Source organism: Etheostoma cragini, chromosome 11 (assembly GCF_013103735.1).
Source record: "Etheostoma cragini isolate CJK2018 chromosome 11, CSU_Ecrag_1.0, whole genome shotgun sequence".
In the NCBI taxonomy this organism is placed as follows: Eukaryota; Metazoa; Chordata; class Actinopteri; order Perciformes; family Percidae; genus Etheostoma; species Etheostoma cragini.
In genome coordinates this window covers 10,897,928-10,913,148 of record NC_048417.1, presented here as the reverse complement: position 1 = coordinate 10,913,148, position 15,221 = coordinate 10,897,928, and the positions used below count along the sequence as shown (strand labels likewise).

The following is a 15,221-nucleotide window of genomic DNA, read 5'->3' as shown; positions in this document are numbered from 1 at the left end:
AGAGAGAGAGAGAGAGAGAGAGAGAGAGAGAGAGAGAGAGAGATCAGCAAGTTAGTTTTAATTGCAGTCCACTACTGCTGCCATCATAATACCACAAACTTTGAGTTAGGCCTATCTAAACGAATGCAAAGAAGCATAACCTTTCAACAAACACCATTGTCATCTGAGCAATGTAGAAGTTCAATATAAATCTAGATAAGCTAGACATTCACAAGAGGCACACATAAGATCTGCTCAGAGACTACACCAGGCTCTGTTGAAAGCCTCTTCCTAAACACAAATGGCTCGTTTCAGAGGGGAGGTCCTGTTTTACTGCTAGTTGCTTTATTTTCACTTACAGAGGAACTCTGTGTACAAGCAGAAAGAAAATTAACACAGTGGTTTACAAAACAGGCTCAATAGGTTTACATTTAGAGTCTGGTTTAATATATATAATCTCGGGCCTGGCGTTTATTAGAAACCTGAAGGTTTAAAAGCGTATTATTAACAATTTTTAGCTCTGCGTTATTTGTTCTGAGGCCAAATTAAACTCTTATCGCATCTCTTGTGTGTTTGTCCTGTTTATATCACGACTCAGTCTTGGGTGAGGCTCCTGGAGCGGGTTTTATGTGTGTGCAATGTGCGTGTGAGTGTGTAAACATGCACACGCTTTAGTGTGTGTGTGTGTGTGTGTGTGTGTGTGTGTGCAGCCAAGCCTAAAAGCATTTAAGGGTGAATGGGAGAGGGTCTGGAATCCTGGGATGACATCATTATCCATGATGTCATTTCTGCAGGGTGACTTTGGCACATGTGATCGTTTGGGTGAGGTCACACTTTCACTTCTAACTCACTGTAATTGGCAATGCAACAGCAGGCCACAGCTGCAGTTTGACCCATGTCAAATTTAGCAGTTAATTAGGTAGTCAGAACTAACAATTTTAAATTGTCTTCAATTAAGTTGTCTTCAAAAACACAGGATTAATTTAAGTAAAACGTATGGCATAGTCATTGAAATAATTAAACAAGATATGGATTTGATTATTGTAAGTTATTGTTGTGTCTATCATACAGATTGTATTGATGTAAGAATTTATGATATGCTCGATGTGTGCTTTTGTGATCAATATAGCCAACTGCTTGTGCACAGCTATGTGAGGTCAAAATTTCCTCCATATGTGCACTCATAAAAAGAGAAAAGTCTCATACTAGCTCGCCAATTGTTACTCTGAGTTTTAAAGAATGGCAATCATTTTCACATTAAATGGCTCAGAACTACAATAATTTGTCACATATATATTTAAAAAGAAGAAAAAACATTGCAGCCAACCACAGGTAAAAAAAAAAGCTAGTGTGCTGGAACCAAAGGATTTGAGCACACAAATCTATTACAATGTTGCTTATATTCAGTTTTCAATGTAAAACAACGGAAAAATGGACAACGTTTCGTCTCTGCCCTGCTCAGTGTGCCATGGTCCTTCAATTTCATGGCGGAGTCCTTTTCATTTAAATAACATCTTCTTATACTTTCAAAGCTAAGTACAGCAAACCAATCTGTCACCAGAAGACGTTTCTTACAGCATGTTATAAAAATGATCTTGTTATTTATAGCATATGTAATTAAAAAAATATCAATCCTTTGAGTTCTAACATGAATCTTGGCTGACCCTTTTCTTCTATTCCTTCTGTGTTATATGGGTCAAACACTGTGAGATGGTCAAATCCCCTAACCACTGGTCGCATAAGGGAACCTGAAGAAGAGCAGCAGAGTAAGGATTCCTCTCTCAGGACGGACAGGCAGACATGCATTAGATATCGTATGTGGAGTAGACAAAAACTACAAATCAAGGTGTATGTGTATGAAAAATAAGATGTTGAGCAACTGCTTATTGCTAAACGGTTTATATATATATATATATATATTTGATTCACTCTACAGATGATCTTATTCAGAATGAGTCCAGCAGTAAAGGAAGCTATGATTGCTTCATCACTAAATTAACTAGCAACCAGAACAGAAAACGAGCTTCACAGTACTATTATGACAACAGAGTTTTGTAGGAGATTGTGGGGATGACTTAGACCACAAAGAGTACATTCTGAAATAGACTCTAACATTTGGTTGATACTCATCCGATGAATGATTCGGTGATGTCAGTATCTTTTGCCTCATGAGATACTGTCTAAAAATCTGTATGTCTCAGTGGGAAAAATGAATCCGATTCATGTCAAACTTGTTGACTTCAAAACTTGCATGCTTTCCTCGTGTGTCCTCCTCTGGCGTGTATCTGTAGGTTATCTGCATAAACCTAAATCATTCTGCCAATAACCATCAATTTATCAAAGCATGAATATGTGCATTCTCTCTCTCTCTTTCTCTCACACACACACACACACACACACACACACACACACACACACACACACACACACACACACACACACACACACACACACACACACACACACACACACACACAGCTTGAGGCAGGCTATCCATTCTCATTAGTACCCTGTTGCAGTCGGCTGACGGTAAACTGAGCGTGTGCCAAAGTCATAAACGTGAACACCCCTCCCGCCATTACCTCATAATCATGATATCACACAAGTGTCTCATAGTGATGACATCACTACGCCAGATTCACGGTCTTGCCTTTTTTGATTACATTACATTACAATTGGGCAGGACATGCCAAAACCCTTATCCCTGAAAAGCCAAGGACAAAATGCAGACTGTGAGATAGAGCCCAGGCCGGAAAGTAATTACCAATTTTACTATTAAGATGAAAGCGTCTGTTTTGTCGTCCTGTAATTCTTGTTCACACCCTGAGATAATGGTGTTGGCCAGTAAAGGTCTTGAGACATTGTCTATCCATTCATGTCCCTATGCATAAATATTTGCTGACATACACCATTTCACTTAAAAATGATTGTTTAAAATGCCAATGTGTTTATTGAAAATGTGCAAAATCAGCACCGGTTTAATGTGAAGTCTTTCACAGCACATGAAATCATTGTGAGAGGCGCTTTAGTTTAGTGGAAAAATGACAGTTTTGACATGAAAGCATAGATCCATCATGAGAACAATTTCACTGAAAGACTAACTAGTTATTTTATGAAGCAGCTGGGTCAATCCATCTTCTGAGGTAAGTTAAAGGCTACACGCAGGGCTCTCAGCCGTCCGGTACCTGTCACTGCTGTGTAGCCACTCTGCCTCCATTGGTGCAAACACTTTCATGTTTTTTCCTTTCTGTCTGTCCTCTGCTCTCATCCAACATTTGCCTTTCAGTTCCAGGAATGATTCTCAGATTATGGAGTGTGAGAGAGGGCTGGAAAAGAAATGAAAATGATTAAAATGCAAATCTGCTTATAAACACACCAAACCTCATGGTAAAATCTTTCTGCATTCTTGATAAGAGGCAATGTGCAATATAGGATGACAATAGTTTGGTATCAAAATCAAAAGTCCTTCAATGTTGAGAATCTCTCTAAATACTCGAGAATGTATTTGTATTTAGAAGGAAAATAAAATAACCAAAGATGTGTCACATCACACATACTGCAACACGCACATGCGTGCACACAAAGACACTGTGTTCTTGGGTTTCACCCTCCACCTTGTAGATTTTTATGGTATGAACATAATGACTTTGCTCCCAAATTACCCCACTATGCCTGTGAAATATTCAGATAATTTTTTAATGGCCTGAGTTGTCGACTGTCTCATTGCCTAGCTCATAAATCTGGCAGTGGAGAAAGCAGCCCTCAGCAGCTCCGGGTCCCCTTTGTGTCTGAAACTGGAGCCCTTCAAAGTGGAATGCGAAGAAGAGGAAACAGTAGGTCCTTGCTCTGTCTAAGAGATTTAGGGATTTTTTAACTACTGCTACCACTACTAAAAGTGTAAAAGTGTAAAAAACAGAATCTAGTTATGCTCCACATAAAGGTAGGCCTGACGTTTTACATATATGCAAATATATACAAATTTTACCTTCTCTACACATGAACAACATGAACACCTTCTAGCCTTGGCGGTCAGCTTGTGTACGTAAATATTCAACAATTCTTCTACATGAAAAACAGAGAAGAGCAAAAGACATAAGCCCTCTCTGAGGATGGACAGACATGAGTTGTATGTACAGTGTAGACAGAAGCAGCAGGAGTAGAATTATATTATGTAGAATAATTAAACAAATGAATTATGTAACATATAATAACCAAGTGAACCTATATTTTTTTGGAAACAGTGTATCTGTGTATACTTTTACGTATCTATGTATCTTTTCTTTGCCACAAATAACTACAAGGTTATTTGCACAATTTGTTTATTTACATTTAGCATACATTTTAGCATATTATTTAAGCAGTTGCACATTTTTGTTTTCCCATCTTTTACATATTCAAATATTTGTTCTTTTATTTTATTCATATTATTATTTCATGTGCATTGTATGTATGTATGTATATTTTTCCTAGTATTTCATTTATATTTATATTCTTTGCTTTGTGACTGATTTTGCAGCTGTAACACCGTAATTTCCCATTTTTGTTGGGATAAATAAACATCTATCTATCTATATATCTATCTTTAAACCTAGTGTAACAGTAGCACAAGTGGAGAAGTGCCATTAAATGATTTTATTTTTAAGCTTTTGAGTGAAACCTTTAATTTGCACAACAATAAATATACTGGTGCTTAACCCTTGTGTTTTCCTGTTAACCATGTAAACTCGCCCTTCCAGGTCAAAATTGAATTTCTTTTGTGCTTATCTGATGTTTTTGTCATTTTTTCTGATTTGTCTGTCACTTTTCAATGCTTTTTTCAAAATCTGAGCTGGTTTAATAATAGGTTTACCACTTATTATTGGAATTTATGGTCAATAAACTTCATTTATATCAAATAATGCATAAGTTTTTAGTTAACAAGGCAGAAATTGTGAATTATTTTGACTAATAGTTAAGATCAGAGGATGTTGTGTGGATCACAGATAGTTATATGTTTAGTCCGAATACTGTTTTGAAACCACAAAAAAAATTAATTTTACCTGGAGAATGTTGTATGAAATAATCCATGTAATTTTGGGGCAATTTGGTTGAAAGAAATCTAATATTTCTGATATAAACCACTTTGAAATGGATCAATTTGACCCGAGGACAACACAAGGGTTAAGAGAAGCGCCGTTATAGTAGCAGTCTCATAACTATCTGGTTCTGGTGCTCATCCCCTGACATGACCCAACCTTAAAGAGTAGAAGCACAGAGAAGTGGCCTGGAATTCTGGGGTCTCATAAACAAACAAATAAACACATTTCATACACAGACTACTTATTCTAATTACAGCCCTGGACATGTGCTGAGCAGCCTCTAATTTCTCTCTGAGCAGAGAGACTTGCGGAGCCGTCTGCGGCAGACCAGCAGTCGGCAGATGTAATTACCACACCATCTCTTGTCCCTAGTACAGTGAGGGAGAGAGGGACACAGAGAGACAGATTGATCCTAGTAAACAATAATTAGGGGTTGGGGATGGTGTATTGTGGGACATCTACTCGGCGGGACAGAGTAAAGAGAGGGAACAAGAAGGATGAGAGGAGACAGGCAAGAATCATGGGCAGATGAAAGCCTCTGGGACAGACCCCCTTCTCCCCCGTCAGTGTTTCAGTTTAAATTTTTAATTATTTGTAGAACTCTTTTTTTTGTCTTTATATCTTCAAATTCCTCATTTTGTCCAACCAACAATTGTTTTTACCCCAAATATATTCAATTATCAATTATATAAAACCGAAAAGCTGCAAATCATCACATTTGACAAACTGGAAGTAGTAAATCTTTGGTATTTTTGCTTGATAAATAACTTGGACATTAAATGGCCCGTCAGACACCACCTACCAAGAGCCTGGGTCTGACCGAGGTTTCTGCCTAAAAGGAAGTTTTTCCTCGCCACTGTCGCACTGTTGCTTGCTCTGGAGGAGACTACTAGAACTGTTGGGTCCTTGTAAATTCTGGAGTGTGGTCTATCTGTTTAGTGTCTTGAGATAACTCTTGTTATGAATTGATACTATAAATAAAATTGAATTGAATTAAATAACTAGTGATTACTTTTCTGCAAATTGACTCATCAGTTATTTTTGTCATTTTAGCCCTATAAGATGTGAGCTTTCCAAAACAGATGTGAAAAATACACAATTAAGAGATGCAAGAAATGCACATTTCAGGCCCCATTTCACACCTAATTGGGAAACTAATTTGAAATGTTTCACAATACAGATAAGTCTTGGTAGGACAATATTCAGTTTTAAACAAAACAAGTTCTGTTAACATGCAGTGTTCCTCACCAACTTGTGTGCATTTCTGTACATTGTGTGTATGATGGAGGTCTAACAAACATGTTGAATGTATTTTTATCTCATGAAAATGCTGATGTTTTTGGAAAATCTGAAAACTGCTTTGTTTCATCGGTGTTTGCTAGCTTTTAGTCTTCTTCTTCTTCCCTGCAATTTATTGGCCCACTGCTACTTCTTTGGGCACATAATCATCACCTGCAATCAGTGGAATAGTGTGAAACCATTGGCAGGAATGTGCATTGTGTGACTCACGTCCTAAATGCTTTGCATGAGATGCACACAAAACGGGAACCCACTCATCATAACATTGTTTGTAGCACTACTTTTGTTCTTTTATAACATCTGACTCCAACATCAGAATCACACAGAATCATGTTATGGAACAGTAAATCCATAAAACAACAAAATCGTTCTGTGTTGTTTTCTCATGTGGGTCAAAAGTTGCTGCCATTTTTCAATCCTTCATCGGTATAATTTGCCTAAACTTGGCATGTAGTATTCAAGTATAGTCCTGGTCGGTACAAATGACAGTTGATGGTTTCTTAATGACAACGAGTATGGAGCCCTGGGGCCACCTATTCCGGCCACAGTTGGTTAAAACTAAGCTTTATAGGGTTATCATATATTTTGATATGATCTGGAAATTTACTACAGCCTTCGGATAAATGTAGTAAAGTAAAAAAAAAAAAAGTCTTTTACCTTTAAAATGTACCTTAAAAGTGTACTCAAGTACTGTAGCAAATGGATATTGTGATTTTTACAAAAATATTCAATAAAGATCGATATATTTTCACATTTTTACACCATGCATAGTTTACGTTCAACCCGTTCTCTGCCTTAAGGGAGTGGGGAATTACCACAAACACAAAAACCAGAGGCCTTACACAGAGCAACTGATGCTGGGAATAAGGAGTCACCATCCTGTGGGGTGAAGAGAAATAAGACTTTACGGGAAGGAATATCTCCTGAGTGAGAGGACTGGCGAAAAACATTAAGTAAGTGTGTGTGTGTGTGTGTGTGTGTGTGTGTGTGTGTGTGTGTGTGTGTTAAAACTCAGACATTACAAACATGCATGGGGGAATAGCATTTCAGTGATTCTTGCATTCCCGAAATTCCTTCCTGTGAATTTCCAGTCAGCATGAGGCTCACTGTTCCAGAGCTCTGACATCACAAGGGGGTTCCACTCTGCCTTCCACATTCTGCCTCCCACTCTCTCACAATCCCACCCATATTTGGAAGTGAGAGGAAGGGAATCCCAGATGATGACTCAAAGGCTCCGGCTGCAAGTGGGAATTCTCTCCACATCTGTTTTTTGTATCTGTGTGTGTGTGTGTGTGTAAGTGTGTGCATGTTGAGTATTAATGTGTACATTACCTCCTTGAGCTGAAGATCTGCAGGGAATTCAAAATGTGGCTTTAACAGCTGTGTGAAATAACAGCCTATGCCTGGATCTATACAGGAAAAAAGTGGCACCCTTGGGGATGTTATCTTTCTATTTAGAACCTGCTTCTCTTGGCAGCCATGGCAGTTAAATATGTGAATATGTATGACATTAGCACTTTTTATTTTATAAATCATAAAGATAAAGGAGGAAGTGGGCCTTGGTAACGCAGAGCACATGCCGGTGACATGACAGCTTGAGGCTGTGTCAATATGTAAGCTGTAACCAGTTACCCTGCATTGGACCCACAAATGAGGCCACAGAGATAGATAGGACCATGGAGCAGTTCAATGTGCTCAGCAGAGTGTGACCAACCATCTACCGCCTGCTGGCTGCAATAAAATCCTGCCTCCACAGAGAAGTTTATTGGAATCATCTTATTTCTAACAAGAAGTAGCAAGCTAAAAAAATAATTACATAGGAAAGAAGAAAGAGCTCAAGGTGAGATAGACAGAACAGACATGGCTTTGGTTGTGTTGAATTTCTCTCTGATGTATGATGGATGAAGATTTGGGTGAGGGTAAAGGGGACTCTGAATCAGGGTCTACGAAGCCATATCGGGGCCTAAATTTAGACTCACTTTGTTCTCTTCTGCATGCTGGTGACTGAGGACTCGGCTCACTGGGGCTGTCTGTGGTCCAGCATATCAGAAAGGCAGCTGTTGTTCACCCTGGCAGTCAGAAACTCAGACGTTCCCTTAAGCAGCCTAAAAAGAAAGAAAGCTTTCATGGAATATTCTGTTTAGCCGCACAGACTGTTGTGTATGTATGATACTCCCGGGACCCATAAAACAAGTAATTCCCAGACAATATCTCACCCACGCTCTCTTTGCCACAGACTACAGCAACATATATCTAACGGATTTTAAGGAGGAGACAGTGTTCAAAGAGTTTTGAGCATGTGTTGTGCAAATCTGTGCAAATGGGCCTGCAAGGCAAGATTTTCAAATTAACTTAACAAAAAAAGGGAATAAAGTAATACAAGATACAATAACCTGAAATTACAGAAAAAGGTGACATGAAGATGAGTATGTTACCCTGAGTAGGGTCTAGCTTTCCTCTAAGTCATGCTGCTCCCCACAGCGCGCTGTATTGGCGATAAAAGCTCAAGTCAACCAGCACACAAATCCCTCCTTTCCTCAAAAAAAACAAGAAAATTAAAAACCTGTTAATGGGCTGTGCTGTGGGTGTCTTCAGGAGAGAGGGAAATCAACTGATCAAAATAAAGCTATACAAAGATATCAGAGGGACCCCAAAACAATCTAACAAATTAATGACACAGCTGTAGTCATCTAATGAGGATGAAAACACAAACAAGCATCCTCATTTGAACATCCACATAAACAGTGCGAGAAGGAGGAACAAAAAAAACAAGTGACTCACTGAAAACCCACTGGGACACACACAGTGTCATATCCTGAGAGAGAGTGTGAGAGGTGATCTCCTCTTAGTGAAAAACATATGGATCTCCCGATCTGTGGTTTGCCAGTGTGCCAAAAGACAACTGGTCACCAAACAACCTGCAACTGAAGGCAGAGACCTTTGGCTCTCTGTGAAGACCACCAAATCATAATTTAAAAAAAATATCAGCTGAGTGGGGAGATAAACTGTGTAACACTTACCTCAAATGCAAACATGTAATTGTTATCAAAGCTGTTGAGCAATCTCTAGCGGGCTTACTTAAGAACTGCACGCTAACGACGTCACCGCGGAAAGTTCCACTGCAGTAAAAAAACAGGGTGAACAGGGTGAATTAAAAGTCTAAAACGTGAGCTTTTCTCGCTTAACTGTGAGCTTTTTTCAACGCTGGAATATTTAGTTGCTTTTAAAAACGTGTTTGGTAATGCTTGATAAAAAAAAAGATTAAGACAATGAGACGAAAATGTTTTCTCCTGTGAGACGAACGCAGCAGAAACTGCTCAGAGAGGCGCCTTTTCTGAGCTCATGCTGTTCTACATCCATGATGTTGTCAGGCAAAAAGTAGTCGTCACGCAGTAGGCCGACACTGTTTTTAGCCCAAATAAGCATTCATTTAAAATCAGTATCAAGACACGTCAACATACATCCATTCCGTTAAGCTGAATACAACATGGCTACTAAAAAGAAGCAAACGCCTAATTTACAAAATGATAGTTGGGTTGTCATTGCTGCAGGTAGGTGATGCAGTTTGAGCTAAATAGCGTTTAGCTAACGTTAGACTTGGACGACTTGAAGCTATATGCTAGCACGCACATAACTTCAAGCCAGGAAATAACGCGTTATATCTGTGTTAGCTAGTTATTTACTTTGTTACTACAACATTAACTTTAGCTAGTCATTAGTGATTCAATTAGCTGGTATTAACTTGGCAGACTTGTCACATTGACATGCAGCTAGCCAGTGATTATTTACCCCAGTACACAATGATGTTCTCGGTAGATTAGCGACACCTTTAACACTACTTAATATGGATCTTACTTTTGTTTTGGTGTCTACAGACTCTGTCATCGACACACAGAAGAACGACAGTGACCCAGCTTTTGTAAGACTGAGGAATCCCTCTACAGGTCTATCCTTTTTTGTTGTTGTTGTCTTACATCTGTTTAGGGGTGTAATTTAACTATCGTCAGGTCTACGGCTACATTGTAACATTGTCAGAAGATAGTGAAACATGTCTATTTTAACTTTCCAAACCCCGAGATGACGTCTTCAAGCTTCTTGTTTGGTCCAACCATCAGTCAAAAACCAGTTTACTATCATAGCTTATGCATATCAGCAAATATTCACATTTGAGGTGAAAATAATGAAATTTTAAGCATGTCTTTTTATAAATGTAGTTAAATGATTGGTTGTTCCTGTGGAGTTTTGACCTCTAGTAGTGCTATGGAGCTGTGTTTCTCTGAGTTTGTCCCTGTTTTGTTTTTCTTATGCAAATGTTTTAAATGTGAATGCATTTCCTTACTGTGATTCCCTAACCAGGGGTACGTGGAAAGATTGTAAAGTAGCTCAACTAATTTGCAAAAGAAAATAGAAATGAGAGTTGTTTAAAACACTATATCCACATATTAACATTAAGTCAACAGTAACACCTGAACACGTAGGCTTCATTTGGAACATACATTAGGAATCAAAGGAATACATGAGTTCATCTGACAGGGCTGGAGTACCTCAAACCCAAAACTGAGTTAGACCGCGAGGATGGACACAAGGCGCTTTGATAAGTTACACCCAATGTAAACATAACTTGTTTGTTAACAAGAAAACTTCACAGGGCACCTTTAATCGATGATCAGATTTGTTGCAGATCAATAATGAAAATTACTGTTGGTTGCAGCACTAAGGTCACAGTATGAACATAAAGTCCAAATATGACAAAAGTCAAACGTGTATAAAATAAAAACATATAAGACAAAGCCTTTGGGTTTTACCAGCAGTCTAATTCTGCATCTTGTAAACTGCTTTTGCAGATGTGGCAGTGAACTCTTTTTTTTCATCCTGCAGATGCAGCATCTCTGTATATGCTGAGTAGTGGTGATGTACAGCTGTTCGAGGTCAAAGCATTTGAAGAGGATTTCCACTCCTGGTTTGTTGGCCAAACTGTACAGAGAGGTTGGTCTCATTGATCATTACAACTCTGTTTTAAACTCTGAAGCTGCCTAATCTAGTCACAGACGTTGCTACAATAGTGGCTCACATTACTTTTTAGTCTCCATTAGCAGTATTTCTCAGCTGTAGAAGAGTTTTTGCAATTAGCACTTACAGCAGCTAACGTCAACTAACAGAGCTCCAAAGAAGCCAAATCATCAGTGGAGAAACAGCAGGTGCATTGGTCATAAAAAAACTGAAAAAAAATATTCAATGTGTCCAGCAGAACAATGTCAAGCACAGATGAACGGCAAGAAAGAGGAACTGCTTTTAAGTTAAAACTAACCATCAAGTCTGTGATCAACCAACTGGTTGACATAATGCAAACTGGTATGCAATCTAATGCCGATTGAAAGTTCAAGTTGTTTGTCATAAAGGTTATGATGTTCATTTTGTGCATTTAAATATGTAGAGATGCTGCATTTGATCCAGTGTTTTTCACATTTTTTTTTTTTTTTTTTTAAACAGATGGAAGACTTCTCTTTGTAACGCCAATGGATCCTCTCTATCTCATTTTGCCCTATTTGATGAAATCTGGCAAAGAGGTAAGAAACTGAAATCTTGACGCCCACTAGAGTCTGATTTACAGTGTGTTTTTTAGACTTAATATTTAAAATTTTACACTTTATAAATACTTTTAAATATACAGGTAATTAAATTGTATTTGGGGGCTCCAGCATGCTAATGATTTAATCTTAATCAACTGTAGAAGGGTGAAGAGTTAATTTATATATTCATGTTGATTAGTTACTTATCATTTTAAGAGTTATCATTAGATTGTGATGCTTGTTTATTGCGACACAGGACTCTGTGCTTTATCACTGCTTCTTATACATCCTGACAGCATACTAAATATGTTTACTTCTTTATTCAGCCTCTATTTAAAAAAGTCCCGAACCTTGCAAGTATATTGTTTGCATGTTAACCATGGCTAAGTAAGATCATTAGATATAGATGTATACATCCAGTACTGCAAGGTCCACAAGGTGTTTAACTTGGCTTAGGACAAACACGCAAGGTTGAGGAAGTAGCATGCTGAGATGTTGGATACAAGGGTTATTAATACACTTTATGGTTTATGTGTAGGATTTTTTTTTTAAATTTTTTTTAACCAACAACAACAATGGGGAGCAACATTTCAAAAGCCCTGTCTTCATAATGATGTTACTAGGTTGCACTGTAATATTTCTCCTCAAAGTCAAACTGCCAAGTTGGTAATGGGTTTTCCTGCTCACCTGCTTTGAGCTGGAGATGCTGTGCAGAAATGGCTCCACGTGTAAAACTCCTTCAAGAATGTCTAGTTTTAGATTTAGTTTATGCCAGTCATATAAACAAAGTCTAGCATGTATGTAAGACTGATTTTAATATTGTCAGAAGATGTTAACTGTGTACTGGAGTCTAAACAGATGTCATTGCAAATAAAAAATTAAGAGTGGTGGCCATTGCACCATATCATCACACTAGGGCAACAATATCGTGCCTCTGATACAACCATAGCAGTTTATCAATGTAAACAGAACTTTCATACTATTGTGTCTAACATGTCATTTGTTGTTCAGGGGAAGTTCCAGCCTGTGGATCAAGTGGTGATGGATGAGGAATTCCCAGCTTGCTCAAGGCTGCTGAGCTGCAAACGTTCCCTAGCCTTCCTGCACCACATTGCCGAGGAAAAAGGTGACATTTATCTTCAAATCCAATACTGCATATCTCAACTATTACGCAGTTTGCGTTGTTTAAATGCGTTTTTTCATACTTCCAGAGGTGGGAAAACTGAAGTTCTATCGATACAATCAAGAGAAAACAATGAATTGGTTGAAGAAAAAGGTACTCTAAAGAGGTCATCACAACTGTTTGATATGAAATTCAACAGTTGGTTTGACTCCAAGGCATTGCATACAGTTCTTTTTTTTATACCTGGTGGTGTAGGTGGAGAGGACAGTCGCTACGCTCAAGGCAAGAAGTATCTCTGTGGGAGAAGGAGTCAAATCCATAACATACATCAGAGTAAAGTCAGAGTCAGACTACCATGAGGGTAAGTTGCTCCAACTTCAGCCCACTTCACTTGTTTAAGAGAAATCCCATCTTGTTGCTGTGTAAAGTTCCAGTCTCACCTTCCTATGAAAAGACAAGCAGCAGATAGGATGTTCACCAATAGATGGCAGTAATATCACAGATAAAATAGCACAGATTGTATCTATGGGTTATGATCCTAGAACATTTCCCCAATCTCAAACTATAGAAAAGTTAACGTAGGATTTTATATTGTTGTTTACTATACAGAGGACTACCTACGCTATGCTCATGGCCTGATATCCCAGTACCTCAGTGAAGACCTGAGCAAAGCCCTGCTCAACCACTTGCAGTAAGTTCAGACATCTAATACTTTCAAGCTCTGATCAATTTTAGTGGGAAGACAAAGTGATGATAATGGAGATCAAGCATACAGCTTCTAACTCTGCTCCTCAGGTTACCAGAGCTCACAAGCCTAAAGGAGACAGAACCTCCTTCCAAGGTATGTTTGTGTCTCTCTAAGTCTATTTAGCAAATCCTTTTTCCTTTCTGCATGCTGTCAAAACCACTGTGCATGTTTTCTGTCCTTTGCCTCATTTAACATTTTTGCATTTGCATTGTGTGTTTTTTAACCTGGTTTCCAAGACCTTTTTAATCAACAGTGTGACATTCTAGGTCGTAGCGGTGTGTGTCTCAGTGGTAAAAAGTTTCGGTGCCCTTTGTCATAAAAAGCTTATCTTACTTCCTCATTCGGCAGAAGCGGAAACTTTCAGACAAACCGGTGGAGGCCGGAGAGGACTACACCAAATTCAACAGTGCAGACTTTGTGCGGAAAGTGAGTGTATACGAAGCAGTCTGCCTGAATAGACCAATCAATTATTGGAGGACTCTGTGGCTTTTATTTATGTCGGGATGACTAAATGGTCATGACTTTGCTTTCATCTCTATTTTTTTAAGGTTATTTTTGGGGGCTTTTCCTTTAATTGTCTTAGTGGTAGTGGATAGACATGAGATGGGGGGGAAGACATGCAGCAAAGTGCCGCAGGCCGAACTCGAACCCCGGCTGCTGCATGACTCAGCAAACATGGGGCAAACGCTCCTACTGGGCGAGCCAGAGGTCGCCCCTCTTTGCTTTCATCTCCGCAATCTTTTTCTTTTGTTGAAGACCTTGAGTGATTGTCAGTGTAGTTCTTGTTTGTTCAATGCTTACTTTAAGCTTTGTCTGCAGTATACCAGCCATTGACATGTTTGAATATGTAATGAACTTCCTGCTTTTTCTGTGCAAAGGTGGTGTTATGATTTTTTCATTTCTGCTTTCCCTTATTCCAGCCACCCAAGAAGATGACTGCAGCTCAGAAATCGCTGGCTAAGGTAGACAAGACTGGCATGAAGACTATGTCATCCTTCTTCAGCCCCAAGGCCAAAGCAGAAAAGAAATGAATGTTGTATAGTTCCTGGTTTTGTATGTGAAACATTTGTAATAAAGAAAAATGTATTTGACAAAGGATTTTCATTTTAAATGATTGTTTGATTGAGAAGGGAAAGGAATAATGGCGACAAAGTAATTTAGCATTTGAATTTTAGCCACAGTAATGTTTGTATTTTGTAAAGTATTAGCTAAGATATGGCTTTAAGGGCCAGCTTAACAATAGTGCTTTATACTTTAGAGCAGGGGTCTTCAATGTTTTTCAAGCCAAGGACCCCTAAACTGGGAAGATACGGATCAGGCACCCCCTACTACAGATTGTTTAAAAATAGTTTGCATATAAAACTGGACCGACAAGAACGTAGTTTATACAGTATACCTTTTAAGTGCATAGAACAATAAGCTAT

General features: G+C 38.6%; 1 protein-coding gene and 1 long non-coding RNA gene across 3 annotated transcripts; one reads left to right on the top strand and one right to left on the bottom strand.

The window, feature by feature from the left end:
* Positions 1-3,221: 3,221 nt before the first annotated feature.
* LOC117953022 lies at positions 3,222-10,287 on the bottom strand. Its single transcript, XR_004658553.1, has 3 exons — positions 10,212-10,287; positions 8,336-8,461; positions 3,222-3,305 (listed from the first exon to the last, which is right to left on the bottom strand). It is a non-coding gene; the product is annotated as an uncharacterized LOC117953022 (long non-coding RNA).
* On the top strand, positions 9,470-14,885 carry rnaseh2b (ribonuclease H2, subunit B). Of its 2 annotated transcripts, XM_034885722.1 has the most exons (11): positions 9,473-9,907; positions 10,232-10,300; positions 11,235-11,342; positions 11,847-11,923; positions 12,938-13,052; positions 13,138-13,202; positions 13,305-13,410; positions 13,659-13,740; positions 13,845-13,890; positions 14,146-14,223; positions 14,718-14,885. In XM_034885722.1, the coding sequence occupies exons 1-11, from the start codon at positions 9,844-9,846 to the stop codon at positions 14,826-14,828; spliced, it is 921 nt and encodes a 306-aa protein (XP_034741613.1). In that variant the 5' UTR covers positions 9,473-9,843; the 3' UTR covers positions 14,829-14,885. The 2 variants fall into 2 exon arrangements, with proteins under 2 accessions (XP_034741614.1, XP_034741613.1); XM_034885723.1 differs by lacking the exon at positions 14,146-14,223 and having other exon boundaries at positions 9,470-9,907.
* The last annotated feature ends 336 nt before the right edge of the window (positions 14,886-15,221 follow it).

Excerpts from the sequence above, each read along its gene's own strand:
- rnaseh2b (XM_034885722.1), top strand. The coding sequence starts at position 9,844 with ATGGCTACTAAAAAGAAGCAAACGCCTAATTTACAAAATGATAGTTGG. Across the intron at positions 13,053-13,137 it reads CCACATTGCCGAGGAAAAAG|AGGTGGGAAAACTGAAGTTC; the intron begins GTGACATTTATC and ends TCATACTTCCAG. Across the intron at positions 14,224-14,717 it reads GTGCAGACTTTGTGCGGAAA|CCACCCAAGAAGATGACTGC; the intron begins GTGAGTGTATAC and ends CCCTTATTCCAG.